The 15,102-nt window shown below is 34.6% G+C and overlaps 1 protein-coding gene across 1 annotated transcript; it reads right to left on the bottom strand.

Annotated features, from left to right (window-relative positions):
- Positions 1-2,057: 2,057 nt before the first annotated feature.
- On the bottom strand, positions 2,058-14,208 carry LOC122602957 (suppressor of RPS4-RLD 1). The gene is made up of 24 exons (XM_043775573.1): positions 13,859-14,208; positions 13,640-13,749; positions 11,380-12,068; positions 11,103-11,147; positions 10,766-10,867; positions 10,617-10,697; positions 9,050-9,116; positions 7,972-8,072; positions 7,774-7,881; positions 7,523-7,593; positions 7,312-7,368; positions 6,805-6,913; positions 6,620-6,700; positions 5,793-5,879; positions 5,378-5,572; positions 4,945-5,270; positions 4,651-4,737; positions 4,477-4,576; positions 3,832-3,923; positions 3,680-3,718; positions 3,506-3,596; positions 3,183-3,280; positions 2,771-3,082; positions 2,058-2,350 (listed from the first exon to the last, which is right to left on the bottom strand). The coding sequence occupies exons 1-23, from the start codon at positions 13,978-13,980 to the stop codon at positions 2,794-2,796; spliced, it is 3,147 nt and encodes a 1,048-aa protein (XP_043631508.1). The 5' UTR covers positions 13,981-14,208; the 3' UTR covers positions 2,058-2,350; positions 2,771-2,793.
- Between the last annotated feature and the right edge of the window lie 894 nt (positions 14,209-15,102).

Below are 15,102 nucleotides of genomic sequence, written 5' to 3'. Positions count from 1 at the left end.
TCAATTTGATCCAAAAACCTTGCTTTACTAATAAACATCCCACGATTATTTCAGAAAGAAAAAAAAAAGATGGTAACAATTAAGATTAAAATGAGTAAGCATAACAATATCCAATATATAAAACAAAAATAGGTATGAATGTGAAGAAAGAATCATATATACCTCAAATAAAATAAAGTTATATGGATGTGAACGATTGTAAATGACTCCAATATGGAAAAAGAATATAAACAATTTAATATAAACTTGAAATATTGTTGAAATAAAACAGGAAAGCTACACCATAAAGAGATGATTTACTACCAAGAGGAAGAAAATACAAAAAAAAACACCAAGCACAATACACAAGATTCAAACAACACAGGGACGCATTAGCTAGGTGAACAAAAATTATATGTATATTGAATGGAATTGTGTTAGTATAAGATATGATAATATCCGTATAAAAAATCTTTGCCAAATTAAATTTAAATGTAATGGATCAACCTCTTCATATACGGTTTTTATTTTGATACACTATTTTTTTTAATAATTTTGTGTAGATTATATATAACTATCTTTAAAAAAACATGGAGATGTCACGTAAGATAAATCTTATGTGGCAAATTTATAAAATAGGTTTGAATTTTTAGAGACTCTAAAACCCTTCGATTTTTTAATAATTTTGTTTTAATTATATATAAATATCTTTAAAAAAACATGGAGATGCCACGTAAGATAAATCTTATGTGATAAATTTATAAAATAGGTTTAAATTTTTAGAGACTTTAGAATCGTTAGGTTTCCTACTGTTTTAATAGATATATAGATAGATATGTGACCATATAGAAAGCTGGCCTAATAGTTAGGCGTCATACTTTCTCAGAGAAGATTTCGAAGTAAACTTCGTACGTAAACATTTTGAGGATAGTTTGAAATATATATAGTTGAAAGGATTACATACCGTACTAGCTAGGACATTTATCTAAATAAAAAAACTGACCATTCATAAATAATCTAAACAATCAAAACCTCTTGCAATCGCATCACATATAGTGGAAATGGAAAATGATGAGAAGCTATCATTAAAAACTCTTTAAAAAAGGGAAAAGCAAGAGAGACAATGTAATCAAAGTTAGTGCAGCTAGCTTCCAATAACATATGTGTTTCTTGTCATGCCACATATTTGTAAACACTGTGCATTACAAAGAATGTGGACCATAACCAAATTTACCACATATTTGTAACCAAATTTACCACATATTTGTCAAACAATGAGTAGTATGTAACTACAGTACTTAACAATAATACGAGATATATATGTGTAAAATGATGATATTACAACCAAATTTAACTGCATGAAGATATTCGACTTGGCCATCGATTCTGGGGACTATGCATTAAGTGAAGTCAATATGCTTAATGGATTAGGTTAATTATGTGAGAACTACAAAAAAAACTTGATGATCACGAATTCTAAGCTTTCAAATCAAAAAATCAAAGACCAAAATGATTCATAAACACATGTAATGAGGCAAAATTTTCTAACATATGATATATGAATATATCTAATATCTAATCTCAACACTCACTCTACCTGTTTATTAATGTAAAGTAATGGCTCTTTGGTTATGCATGTTTTGGTGGTTATCAAAATAGACAATCCCCCTAAGCCGAAACATAAACAGAATTGATGAATTGAACGAACGAATTGGTTATGTTTTGGTGGTTATCAAAATAGTCTTGTTCATGTTCGTCCATTCAATCATGTTCGTTCGTTCAATTCATCACTTTGGTTGTGTTTTGGTGGTTATCAAAATAGAAAATCCCCCTTAGCCAAAACATAAAAAGAAGTGATGAATTGAACGAACGGACATGATTGAACGGACAAACATGAACAAGACCACTCCCACATTCGTTCGATTCATTTAACGTGTACAGGTACCTAACAACCATTCAAGTACTGCAACTTTAATGTGTGGGGGAAAGGATGAAGTAATTTTAGGTAAACAGTTACACTTGAAAGACCATTTCTTCACCTCCCCACTTGAAGTGGCTGCATAATGCCATAATAAATATATAAAAAAGTTATTTGTTTTATTTTTAAATAATAATGATAGTACAAGTACCATTACAATTTCACATCTAGAATCCTAACAAACTAATTTGTATATAGCCACAAAACACAATCAAGAAACAATTTCAACTTGTGAAGTAAGCTAAGAAAAAAAAAACTAGCAACTACATCTATGAAATACATTGATACAAACAAATATAATCAAATAAAGCCTCAACTTCTCTACTTCAGCCTCAACTTGATCACGCTGAATATGCCACAAAAATTGGGGCTTATACCTCTCCTCCAGTTACCCTGCCAAAACCAACAAAATTTAATTTAACTAAATATTAAACAATGTCGGCAGTTCAAAAAAAAAAGGCCAAAAAAATATTAAACAATGACCAGGACAGAATCAAAGTGATGTGAGCTGTTAAAAAAAGCACCCTTGGTCAGTTCCCACAGAAAGTTTAGAAACAAACGTCTGAAGCATCCTTTTACAACAAAAAGATAGTAATCTTGCTGAACCAACCCACTCAATTCTTTTGTGTCGATGGCAACAGCATAAAATATCAAAGATTAAAAATTTTGAAGTATCATTTGACAGCAATGATCTTTGTCGTTTTTTTCGCATATTGAAAGCATGATAATAGTTGGTTTAAACACATGCAAAACCAGCAGTAGTTTTACATATAAGAATGTAGTCAATTTCAAGGCCACAACGATGCAACTTACTTGGGTTTTATTAAGAATGTATGTTAGTTCGAGTAGGAGCTAAGAGCAGCGACAACTGAACCAGTTGTCTCGAGAGTTGAGGCTACATCCGGGATGTCTTTCCATGTTGTAGTGACCTTGAGAGATGGATACAACCAAGTCTTGACCGATTCCATGAAAGAATTCGGGTCCAAACTCAAAATGGCATCCCAATCAACTTGACGCCCTTCGGGTATGCTCCCAGTGAACTCCATATTAGCAGCTAGAAGCAGTCCAAGCATGACCGAGAACCCCACAACAGCAGACCCTCTTGAAAGGGGCATGAAGTTGTACCTGGAAAGTGCCAACATATAAAAATTACATCTATGATATATGACCATCAAATACTCGAGAATAAAAAAATGTGGCAACTTGATGGGATATTAGTCTTTACCAGTAATATGTCATCCTTAAGATTGCTTCTCTGACATTTTCAAGTGTGCCAAAATCATTTGAACCATATGTCTCACCACAATAAGCATTGCATAATACCTGTTGATTCAATGTAGTTTTGGATCAGATTTCGCATATATTGGTCCATTAAGCATAACTTCAGAAAGATATACATTTAAAAGTTCTGTAGTTCATAACTTAATATGTTAAAGACCAAAAACCAAAAAAATGTCCCATCGGCCATCACTAAATCTATTTCAGAAAAATCAAGATCCAAGCCCGATAATAAAAAAAAGACAGCTTATTTCAGATCAGAGTGCATACTTCCCAAGAGGATGCCATTTCTGCATCAAAATCATCCCATCTAGCAGGCGTACATGGTGTTCGAATTGAAAAGTCAAACCCGCGTTCTCCACTGAGGTGGCATAAACAAAGAAATTAAACTTGGAAAAAGAAAGACAGAGTTCACCAAATAAGCAATTTGAAGAAACAACTTACGATTTAACTAGAGTAATCCTTGTTCCTTCCAAACGTTTCCTGAAAACAATGACAAATGGAAGAGAATGTGAAACAGAAGGCAATAATTATGCATGTGCTTGGCAACACCATGAAACATAAAAAAGTTACATTTTATATCATATCATTCTTACCCCTCAAAAGCTGTACTATCGCACCAAGTAGACAGCCAGAAATCCTCGCCAACAACATTATAAAGATCCGAGCATGACTGGGCTTTCAATATCTGCACATATATTTAATTAAATACCATCTCACAGAAATGTATGCACTCTAACCATGTGATTAATAAAGAAAACTTTGTAAGACATAAATGGGCTTAGTATATTGGATGACAATCAATCACATAGGTGAAACACAAGAGCTTGATAAATGTGAATGAGACTAGATTGTCACAGTCCAAAGCGGAAGTAAAATAACAGACTTCCTGTGGCGCTTATACCCAAAGATTTGATTTTGTCAACAAAATTCGAAGTGAGCAATGGGATCCAAATTTATACAATTGCACAATCAAGTCCAAAACCTACCAAGTGCACAGTGTATAATGTGAAAATGACCAAATTACCCTCTTCATTTCCATCTTTAACCTCAAATTTCTCTAGAATTATCATCTTTACTAAACTCAGATTCATAGAACTCAAGAACACATACATAAATTTGATAGATTTATAAGTCAATTTTCAAACCATTTTTGGACTTCCTTAGGACCCATTTTGAAACATTTTGTATGATGAGAAAGCACAAAATACATCTGATAGCTCTAGAACAGTACAGCTCACCTCTTCTAGTTTTCCATCTTTGGATAGATCAATGACGCCATTTGCTTTATTGCATACATATACATTTTCTTTGATGACCGTCTTCGCAACATCTAATGTTCTGCAGCATTGTCAAATAGTGAACGTGTTAAGAAGGGAAGCCACGAGTAAAAACTTGCAAGAAACTGATTCTACCTTTGAAAATGTGGAAAGTAGCGAGTGACTCTGGCTTGACCAAGAATAAGAGGTGTATGAGATCCAAATCCAGAATTGAACTCCTCGCTTGGTTTGCAGAAAATAAGTAACCAATGTAAGTACTAAAAGTCGGGACAAGTACAAAGCCAGGAAAATAAAATAAAAACCTATTATTTCTTAACGTTCGAAACTAATAAACAACTTAGCAGGATTTTAATTTTTTTTTTTTAATTCTCTCTATTTTCTTGTCTCATTTTAGAAATAGTCACCAGATAACATTAGAAAACGATATACCTTAATTTGTTGACCCACACAACAGGGTCACAGGGTTCAGATATCTGTCTCCATTTGACGGCCACTGAATAAAGATGAAGCCATGAGAAAACAGACTGTCCGGGTGACTTCTCTTCCAAGGCACTTGAAGTTGATGCTTCTGAGCTACTGCTACATCCAGCTCCACTTCTGTCAACACTAGGAATTATTATCTTCTCTTTTCTTCGGGGTCGCTTTCCGCTTTTTGATGTATTCCTTGTAGAAAACCTCCATTCCGATTGCAGTGAACGCCAGACCTTAGACACCTTTTGTGCAATCTCAATAGCAGCTAGCCCAGCCATGCGATGCTGGTGGTCGCCATTTACATTTAAAATTACTTAACAGTACAAGATATCGTAGAAAAATGTTGAAAGGATAACACCACAGCGAGACTTAATATCATTAAACAAATCACCTGACGCTTATTTGGTAAGAAGCCTGGACAATGATACTGAATGCTTTTACCGATACGATCAGCAGCAAGCAGAAGTGCATTCTTTGGTTTAGTCAAATTAAAATCCTGTTTTCTCAACTTCGCTTTTCTTAGAGGAGGCTGTCTGTAAACTTTCTCGCATACATTTTTGGGATGCAATCTTTTGCACCAGTACTCCTGTTTAAATAAATACATAGTAAGTACATATCTTCAAGGGAATTGCAATATATCAGAAAAAGAAGTGAACAAAACAGGGTAACTGTAGCGAAAAACTGATCAATGAATAGCCAAGGGGAAACAAACAGATGACAGATAAAGGATCAAGAACATAAGAAAAAACTTAATTGTCCTAAGAAAATAGAAAAACAGGAATGCTACACGGAACAAAAACATATACCTTAAACAGGGGATCAACGTCACCATCTATATCAAACCAGCAAAATTCACTATTGACCTTTGCAGAAGTATACAAGGCAATTTCTTTCTGCATAAGAATTTAGTAACTATTAAAATTTTGCCATGATAATCAATGAGTAAATCCAATAGTTCTTTCTACATTTATTTTATATTATAAATTCTATCATATATTCATATTCATATATGATATATGTTGTACCATTGAATAGCAAATGAGTAAACACGGTAAACTACAACTCGATATGGAGCCTTTATGTAATAAAAGAAAATCACCCACTTTGTTTGCATACAAAACATAACAAGCGGTTGTGTATAAACTCTAGTAAAGATTATGGTCAAATATCTTAAGTAGTACTATCATATGAATAGCAAATGAGTGAACACAGTAAACTACAACACGATATGGAGCCTTTATGTAATAAAAGAAAACCACCTACTGTGTTTGCATACAAAACATAACAAGCAGTTGTCTATAAGCTTTAGTAAAGATTATGGTCAAATATCTTAAGTAGTATTATCATAATTTTTGTGATGTTTACTTGGTCCGTATAGATAAAATAACTTATTTTCTTGCATAACGCCTGGAAAGTAATCAATTTTTAGCATCTAGCGGCAAGTTTGTTGTCCAGGAAAGAGAATCTCAAAAAAAAAAAAAAAAAACCCAAAGGAATTCAAGATGACAAGGTAACTCTCCAAGCAAAGGGTTGTGGGTTCAAGTCCCATTAGGAAAAAGTGTGTAAATACATGGTGATATATTTGAAATATATTTGCCATTTAAAAGAACAAAAAGAATTGATAAGACGGTACCTGATAGAAGGCCAGACATTGCAGCACAAATTTGTCCATCGAATCTAGCTCCAAATCCAAAGCAGCATCATAATCCTTCACCTGTAACAAAAACGATCATCATACAGCTGATATGCCAAAAGATATAAAACATCTATAACCTGGCAATTAAGTTATAGCGATAAAACGCGAAAAGAATATCATACAGCTTCTTTATATTCTCCAACAGCATGGTGGCAAGAAGCCCGTAGATACAGACACTCTATGTTTGAGCTCTCGATGCTAAGCCCAACTGATAAGTCTTTAATGGCATTCCTACAACATCAGTTTACAACGATTAGCCAAGGAAGATTGTGGAAGCTATACATTGTTTATTCAGTAACCTTTTTGTCTTGTTTCTATCAAACATTACATAATTGTGCTTGACTGTGTGCATGTCATCTACAAGATATAATTTTTATGCTTACAATTGTAGTTCAGTTAGGTTCATATCCCCCCTTAGCTAGTTCATATATATTATTAAGCATATTAGCATAAGCATCTCCCCCCGGCATAACCCTTAAGGCGAAATCATCATATCAGCTAAATCCAACAGTTGAAATTAATAGAATCTAGGTAATACAATCCAATTCAAGTATTACCCAGTATCTGATGCCTCCCCCAATATTCATGGAGGGGTGGGGTAGGTGGGTGGGGAAGGGCAGGGAACACACCTGTGATCTCCCATCGCGTGAAGTAGCAGCCCACGCAAATGATAGCCTTTAGCAAACCTATATAAAATTACGATAGCTTGTCTCATCAGAGGAAAACGCGGGGTCAATGAAGTTCCCAATCATTGTTATGTCTTTCATCAGTATAACAGTTTCAGAAATATGGGTATCAAGTTTTAGTTTATCACAATAGATCTAACGCAAAAATGATGACCTTGAATCAATTTCCAAAACCCGCTGAAGACAATCCAAGGCCTCCGTTGATTTTGCTAAGTCTTGGTAAAACTAATAAAAGACAAAACATTCATCTGTCAGTACATTTTTAAGCTACTTACCACGGATAAATTGGGAAATGTGACAACTTAAACAGCATTGAATTTGTTGTTACTATAAACCATATAAAACAGGCCCCCACTCAAATGTCATCAAGTATAGGAAATAAAGCAACAAAGTATCTTGTAATACCTGAGCTAAATGACCCCATGCCTCAAGAAACTTTTGATCAATTTCAATTGCTTTCTTATGCGCTTCCACAGCTTTCCTGTATTCCCCAACTGATGCTAGTGCCAGACCCTGTTCAATTGTGCTTTTCAATCAGCATATTTGTAGGTACAAAAAACAAAAGGTTAAAATAGATGACTTGATTCCATTCGATGCACTAACCAAGTATGTGTAAGCTGATTTGTTATCTTTATCAAGTTTTACACATGCAGACAGGTCCTCAGCGGCGGCATAGAAATCCTTCAGCTTAAAATTGACAATTCCTGCATCCATGATCCATCTCAATGTTAGTACCATAGAAATACTACTAAGAGCTAATGACTATTTTAACCAAAGGCAAATCTACAGAGGATCTATAATGCTACTACAACAATAAGAATTTACATGACACAGTCAATACTCAATAGATATCTTTAGCCATAGTTGTTAAAGGCGTGCGCCTCTTGCACCTAGGCGCAAAAGGCAGGCGAGGCACAACCTTAGCGCCTTAAACCCTAGGCCCAAGGCCCAGTAACTATTTGAAGCGCAAGTTTACAATTTTCTATATAAATAAAGTTATAGACCCTTTGTATTTCAAGGAGCATTTATTGCATGTAAGGGAGAAATTATGTATATTGTTAAAACTCTGTATATATCATTATCATCGATAACATAACATCATTCATCAGAGAGTATTCTTCAAACAACTAAAAGGTAAGGTTTCTTCAATTTTTATATTTATTAGAACTTTTCTTCTAAATTGTACACCCTCTTTAACATACTCATTATCATTGTTAGAGACAATGAATCAAGATAGTAACTTAAATGGCATTTGGTTTGTTTTTTACTTGAGTACGCTTTTTTTTTCGGGCGAGCGCTTTTTTTGGGCCTCTCACCTACGCCTCAATTGGGGTCTTTGCGCTTTGAGTTCGCCTACGCCTTTGACAACTATGTCTTTAGCCCAGTAGTGCTAACCTTACGCATGAACCATGTGAGATAGGCGATTGAAGTCCAGTCAAGATATATCGGAAATTGTTGGTAAAGAAATGCCAATATATACATCTTACATGAACCAAAACATATGTTTTCACTACTACTAGTCTAATACTACTTGGGAGAAACATATTGCTAAAAGTGAAATTTGAAAATATGCATCTAGATCAAATTGGTACAGTTTATTAGCAGTGATTGAGTATAATTTCCCATGTGTGTCCTAAATACATCGAAATAAAGTTGAATTAAAACAAGTCAAGCAGTATACCCCTTTCATGCAGTATGTCTGCAGAGTCAGGCTCAAACTCTAAAGACTTGGTCAAATCTGCAATTGCCTGTACAGTAATTAAATTAGATGCCAGAGGGCAGAGGCATAAATGTACAAAAATCATAAAAATGACCACTGAGCTATAGATATGCACCAAAAGTCCAAAGCATTGCTTTACGGTGCCCAAGAGATACATACTCAAATGGCAGTCAAAGTACTACTTGCTCACTCTACTTGCTTTAGCTTGCATAGCATAGTACACATAATTGGTGGAACTTCATTCTCAATATATTTTGCTGATATTCAGTAACAATATCTAAACAACTATATTGTCTATATATTCTTCTCTCCCCCTCCTCTTTCTCTCTGCCCCTCTCCTTACATCCTTAGAGAGCACCAAAGAGAATTGGAAGACAACAAAGTCCACAGTGAAGACACAAAATATCGATAGAACTATGTAACAAAATACAAACCACAAAATTTAAGATCTTGACATTATGTGAGATGCTAACTTTTACCATCATAAAATGACAAAAACCCAACTTTATGCACCTTACTTAGTTTCATCTTCTGTACTAAGACTAAAGTATAACTCCAGGACTGATTACATGCATAACCACCGGGATTGTGGTCATAGTCATAAGATACGGATTAAGATGCCAAGGATTTGTGAACAAACTGGGAATGATTACACCCAATTATAAGTGTGCCTACTTCCAGGCATGCTTCTTGCAGACCATTACACATCTATAATCAATAGAACAAAAGCTTGATTATCAATGCTTAGACCTCTCATAATAGTATGACTAGGAATTAACCCTCATGATTCACAGCGGTAGATGGTTTCTTTTGTTATCGGCTAAGGATGGCGACAGCCAGCTTCACCGATTGTCAACGTAAGACCATGATAAGTGGTGGTGCAATATAGAGAATTGTCGGTTATTTAAAAAAGAGAATCTTTTTCTATTATTTTAAATAATATAATTTGTTTTCTTTAATTAAGTTGTTAAAAATCAGAAAATAAGACACATGCCATCTTCTGTATAAAGTAGTATAGAATTATAGATAAAAAGTTCTTAAAAATTCAGAATATAAGACACACGTCATCTCCTTTATAAAGTGGTATAGATGATTCAGATAACCAGAAGACATCAAGCCTAGCTAGAAAGCAGACCAAACTTAATATAATGACAAATAACGGAAAACGAAGTAAGAAACAAAGGATGACGTAACTCTCTTTGACATTATATATTGGTACCAAGTTACATCATGAAATGATGATATTATAGCCTAAATAAATGTTAGAGCAGTTTTGGGTTGAAGTGATACATGCCTAACAGCTTCGGCCATTCTAAGAGCAAAAATACAGCTTAAATTCAAACATATAACAGTATGGCTACAACTATGATACTTGCACGGCGAATATGTTAGAGCTAAGGTTGATATACAGCACCTAAACCAGGACAATGATAACTATGAAAGACCTAGTAGTTAATCTTCCATGAGATGCAAAATCAAAAATGATTCAAATAGCCAACACAGTGAGTGCTTAAAATGAGTTTCTGACCTCAACTGATTCTCCTAAAGCAGCCCGTGCCTGCCCTCTCCGTTTCCACGCCTCACCAGCTGATGGATTCGATTGTATTGCCTAAAAAATTAATGTAAGGGAAAGAGAGAATAAATAGCACATGCAATGTATTGTGAAGTGTTGGGTACCTTCGTAAAATCAGCAATGGCTGAATCAAGTTCTCTTTTGAACGCATATGCTGTTCCCCTTCCTATCAATGCTTCAGGATATGTAGGATCTTCTCTCAAGATCTGTAGTCAAATAAAAGATATGAGGAAATAGGAAGACACAAGAGAAATACATAATGTTAAATATAAGAGAAAAACATCAATGAACACACTATAATTTATAACATCACAACTGTCGCCAAAATAACCCTTTAGACAGAAATAATCTTTACCACAAACAGCATGGAACATATTCCATGTTCAAATAACTATGAAATATAACCAAAAAAAAAAAAAAGCTACGTCCAAAAGGTTTAACCTGGTCAAAGATGGATATGGCACGTGCATACTGCCCTTCGTTCACCTATAATAACAAAACGTTCACTTTAGACCAGACCCTTACACATAAATAAGGGTGTTAAAGGAGGCTGGAAATTACAGAAAACAAAACAATGCAAGGCAGAGGAGAGTATAGGAGCTGAAGTATAGGTTCACCAAAGCTCGTCAGTGCATGTAGGTTGCTGATATTCTAAAACTGATTCTAATGGATTGCACTAATATAAACAAAAATATAAGGAAGTATAGATTCAACAAACCTGAGCGATTCCTCGTGACAGACGGAAATCCACATTTATTGACCTGGCCTTCGAAATCCTAGTAACCGAGAACTTTTTATTCCCCTTGGCATCATTACTTGATTCACTGTGATTGTCAGATTTATCACTCCAATTGCCACGTATTGCAGATAGATCACCTGATTTACTCGGAATTAATGAAATTTTAGTGATCTGCTCAGATTTGCGGCGGCTATCACTTGTACCACTACGAGCTTCAGATCTGGTACCCAAGTCGACAGATATGTCGAAAGTTCCATTTTGCTGTTCCTCATGATTTCCGTTTGAACCCATGTGAAAACGTCTAGAATCTTCAGCACTATTACTAGAGCCGTTCGATACATGGGATATCTCACTTGGGTTGCTTTCCATCTGCAATAACTCCCTCGTATCACCAGAAGGTTCACAACCAAGACTTGACATAGTATGATCATTAAAAGTTTCACTTGACTTGCCAGAACTAGCATGTTCAGGTTTAGATACGGACCATTCAGATAACTCTTTAGAATCCTTATCAAGGGTAGCAGCCATAGTCTTTTTTGTAGCTTTCAAAAGCTCTTCCAGCTCAAGCAGTTGCTTCAAATCTGTGGACTGACGAATTGCATACTCATAACCTTGTTCCCAAACCATTACAGCATCATCTCTCCTCCCCATTCCAGAATATGCACGGCCTAAACAAAATTATGAATACAACTATTTAGAGATGAATGCCCAGAACTTGATTCACGATTCATGGAAACCTAATACATTTACATTTACAACATTTTACATTAATAAACTCCGGTTCCAGTCATTTTTCCAAATACATTTAGACAAACAAGAAATCGAGCTACAAACTCAAGCTTCAGCTAGTTTTGACAAACAAACCCATTATCAGTTCAATTAATATCCTATAGTTGTATTTCTTTATTGTCAAACCATTATTGTTTGCTATGACCAACTTCTTTGGTAAACTTACGTTTTAAAGCAAAAGCATAATGTAATTTGTTGTATATAACAGAAATGAGAGGTGGATGGATTAGGTAATTGATGACATCTGGAAGACACGCATAATTAAAAGCGTAAAGTCCAGTTTGATCATGTATCAACATCAGGCATCAACATACACCTTATATAAAATGGCATTCTAATTAAATCATAATCAAATGTCATCCTAACATTTTGTATTGTAGCTAAAGGTTCACATGCACGGGTAAGGAATTACTTAATGTCCAAAAGCTAACATATAGAACAACACATACAACCATTTTTTTTTTTATATTTATATAATGCACACATATAACCATTCTAATGATACTTACAACACAGTTCATTGCAAGAAAACTGTGAAAAGGTTCCACTTTTGTGTAGCTTATGCTCTCTTTTGCAAAAGCTTCCGCTTGTTACCAATAGATCCTCAATCAAGGTCCAGTGGCATGAACTTCAAAATTTATTAGTGTTATATATATAGGTCGTCCACGATCAGGCTACACCAACAAATTACCAAATACTGATATAACCACTGTTATGTGACACGCTGTTTCTAACACCAAACTCATACGAAACTTAACCTAACTCCAATGAAAGTTTGTCTTCAAAATCATCTATACACAAGAAACTAACATAGCCTATGTTGTATACTAAAAGGTTAATATCTATATTATATTATAAAGCAGATTTTCCCCAGATTTTCAACATTGAACTTGAAATTTTCAATATTGATTTTAAGTACTTCCCCAAAATGCCCCTCCTATCTATTCTATATTTATCTAAAATAACTATAATACCTTTTCTCTCTCCTCAAATCTCTACCAATCATCTTTTTTCTCTCTCCTCCATAAATCATTTATTCCTCCAATTCATTCAAAATCTTTTATCTCAAAAACCGTACATCGATAAATTATAAAAATTGTATGGGTGTTCTTAAAATTTCATGCTCTTTCATTAGAGATGTCATTCCATATACTTTCGACAAATTTTTAAATCCGAGGGCGGAGCCCGTACGGCTAAGGCATTTGATTATCATACTTTATGACATATCAACTCCTATAACCTATCATACTCTATGACCTAGATATCACCCCACCATCTCATCGCCGCAACGCGCGGGTACTTGCTCTCGTGATTCATAACATTCTAAATATCACATTAATAAATTAGGTTACAACGAATCTATCGGCTTAATAAACTTAATTACAAACACTAGCTTATAACTTATATCTATATAATATATATTTATATATATATAATAAAAATAAAAAACCTTTGAGGATATAAGCTTGAAGAAGTGTAGGATCAAGGTTAAGCGCCTTATCGCAATCCTTAATTACATGTTTATGCAGCTCCAATTGACTGTAGCAATACGCTCGATTACTGCAATACGTATATACATATATCAATTACAAAACAGCTGAATCAGAAATCAAATACAAATTAACAAATTCAAATGACATATATATACATATAAGTTAAAAATAATCACCAGATATCCTGAATAACACATGATTGAGAGAGAAGCGAATCGAGAATACGAATAGCTTTAGACCAGTCGCGTGAGCTGCAAAGCTTAGCGAGTTCAGCTCGTTGACTCACCGGAGAAGCCATCGGCGGCGGCGGCGGTGATGTTACAGATCGGAGTGGCTGTTATGTGTGTGTGTGTGTGTGTAACAGGATAATAGAGTTGAAAATTGAAGGAACACAAAGGCGTTCAAGGAATCGGACGGTAAAGGTGAAGGATGAGTGAGGACACGTGGCGAAAGGTGAAAGATGGAGATATTATTAGGGTAGATTTTTTATTTTTTTTTAGTTTACTTTTAGTGGTGACTAGTGTACTACTACTACTGCTAGTCAAATAAAATACTTTCTTTCTCTCTCTGATCAGATTGATGGATGGAAGAGATAGATCATAGATATATGCTATCCTACCTTCAAAGCAAAGATAGTTAATATGCCACTAGTATATATACTGGTAGAGTAAAGTAATAAATTGGTGAATATATAATGTGTAACCTTCCATCCTTAGATATGAGTTTTTATGTATAAAATTTATATTTTTCATGTAATTCAGGAGTTATAGGAATTGTAAACTTTAAGATTTTGCTTAAGAATATACGAGAGCAAGTATCCGCGTGTTGCGGCGGTGAGATGGTGGGAGTGATAGGTCATAGAGTGTGATAGCCAAATGCCTTAACCGTACGGGCTCCGCCTTCGGATTTAAAAATTTGTCGAAAGTATATCGAATGACATCTCTAATGAAAGAGCATTAAATTTTAATAACACCCATATAATTTTTATAAATTATCGATGTACGGTTTTTGAGATAAAAATTTTTGAATGAATTGGATGAAGAAATGATTTATGCAGGAGAGAGAAAAAATGATTGGTTGAGATTTAAGGAGAGAGAAATGGTGTTAGGTAAATATAGAATTGATATATGGACATTTTGAGAAAGTAAATGTTAAAACTTAAAATGTAAACAGGGGAGATCTGCTTTATAATATAGTATAGATATAGATATAGATATATATCTTTTTTTTTTTGAAAGGAATCAACGGGATAAATGGCTAACACCCCCCACATGGGTGCGTCCATGCTGGTTCGACTCCTCAAGACCCTAGAGGGTTTGCTCATCACATTTATATGCGGCAAGATTTAAACCTAAGATCCCGAGGAGAAAACGACATTTGTGGAAAACCTTTTGACTATTGGGCTAACTCCCCAATGGCT

Source organism: Erigeron canadensis, chromosome 6, assembly GCF_010389155.1.
Source record: "Erigeron canadensis isolate Cc75 chromosome 6, C_canadensis_v1, whole genome shotgun sequence".
In the NCBI taxonomy this organism is placed as follows: Eukaryota; Viridiplantae; Streptophyta; class Magnoliopsida; order Asterales; family Asteraceae; genus Erigeron; species Erigeron canadensis.
Note: the sequence above shows the minus strand (reverse complement) of the source record. Positions and strands in the feature narration are given on the sequence as shown.

What these genes read in the sequence shown, in the direction of transcription:
- LOC122602957 (XM_043775573.1), bottom strand. Translation starts at nt 13,980, where the DNA reads ATGGCTTCTCCGGTGAGTCAACGAGCTGAACTCGCTAAGCTTTGCAGC. An exon ending in CATGGGGTCATTTAGCTCAG is followed by an intron (nt 7,594 to 7,773) that starts GTATTACAAGAT and finishes GTCTTTTATTAG; the next exon opens with TTTTACCAAGACTTAGCAAA. An exon ending in TCTTACCAAATAAGCGTCAG is followed by an intron (nt 5,271 to 5,377) that starts GTGATTTGTTTA and finishes GGCGACCACCAG; the next exon opens with CATCGCATGGCTGGGCTAGC.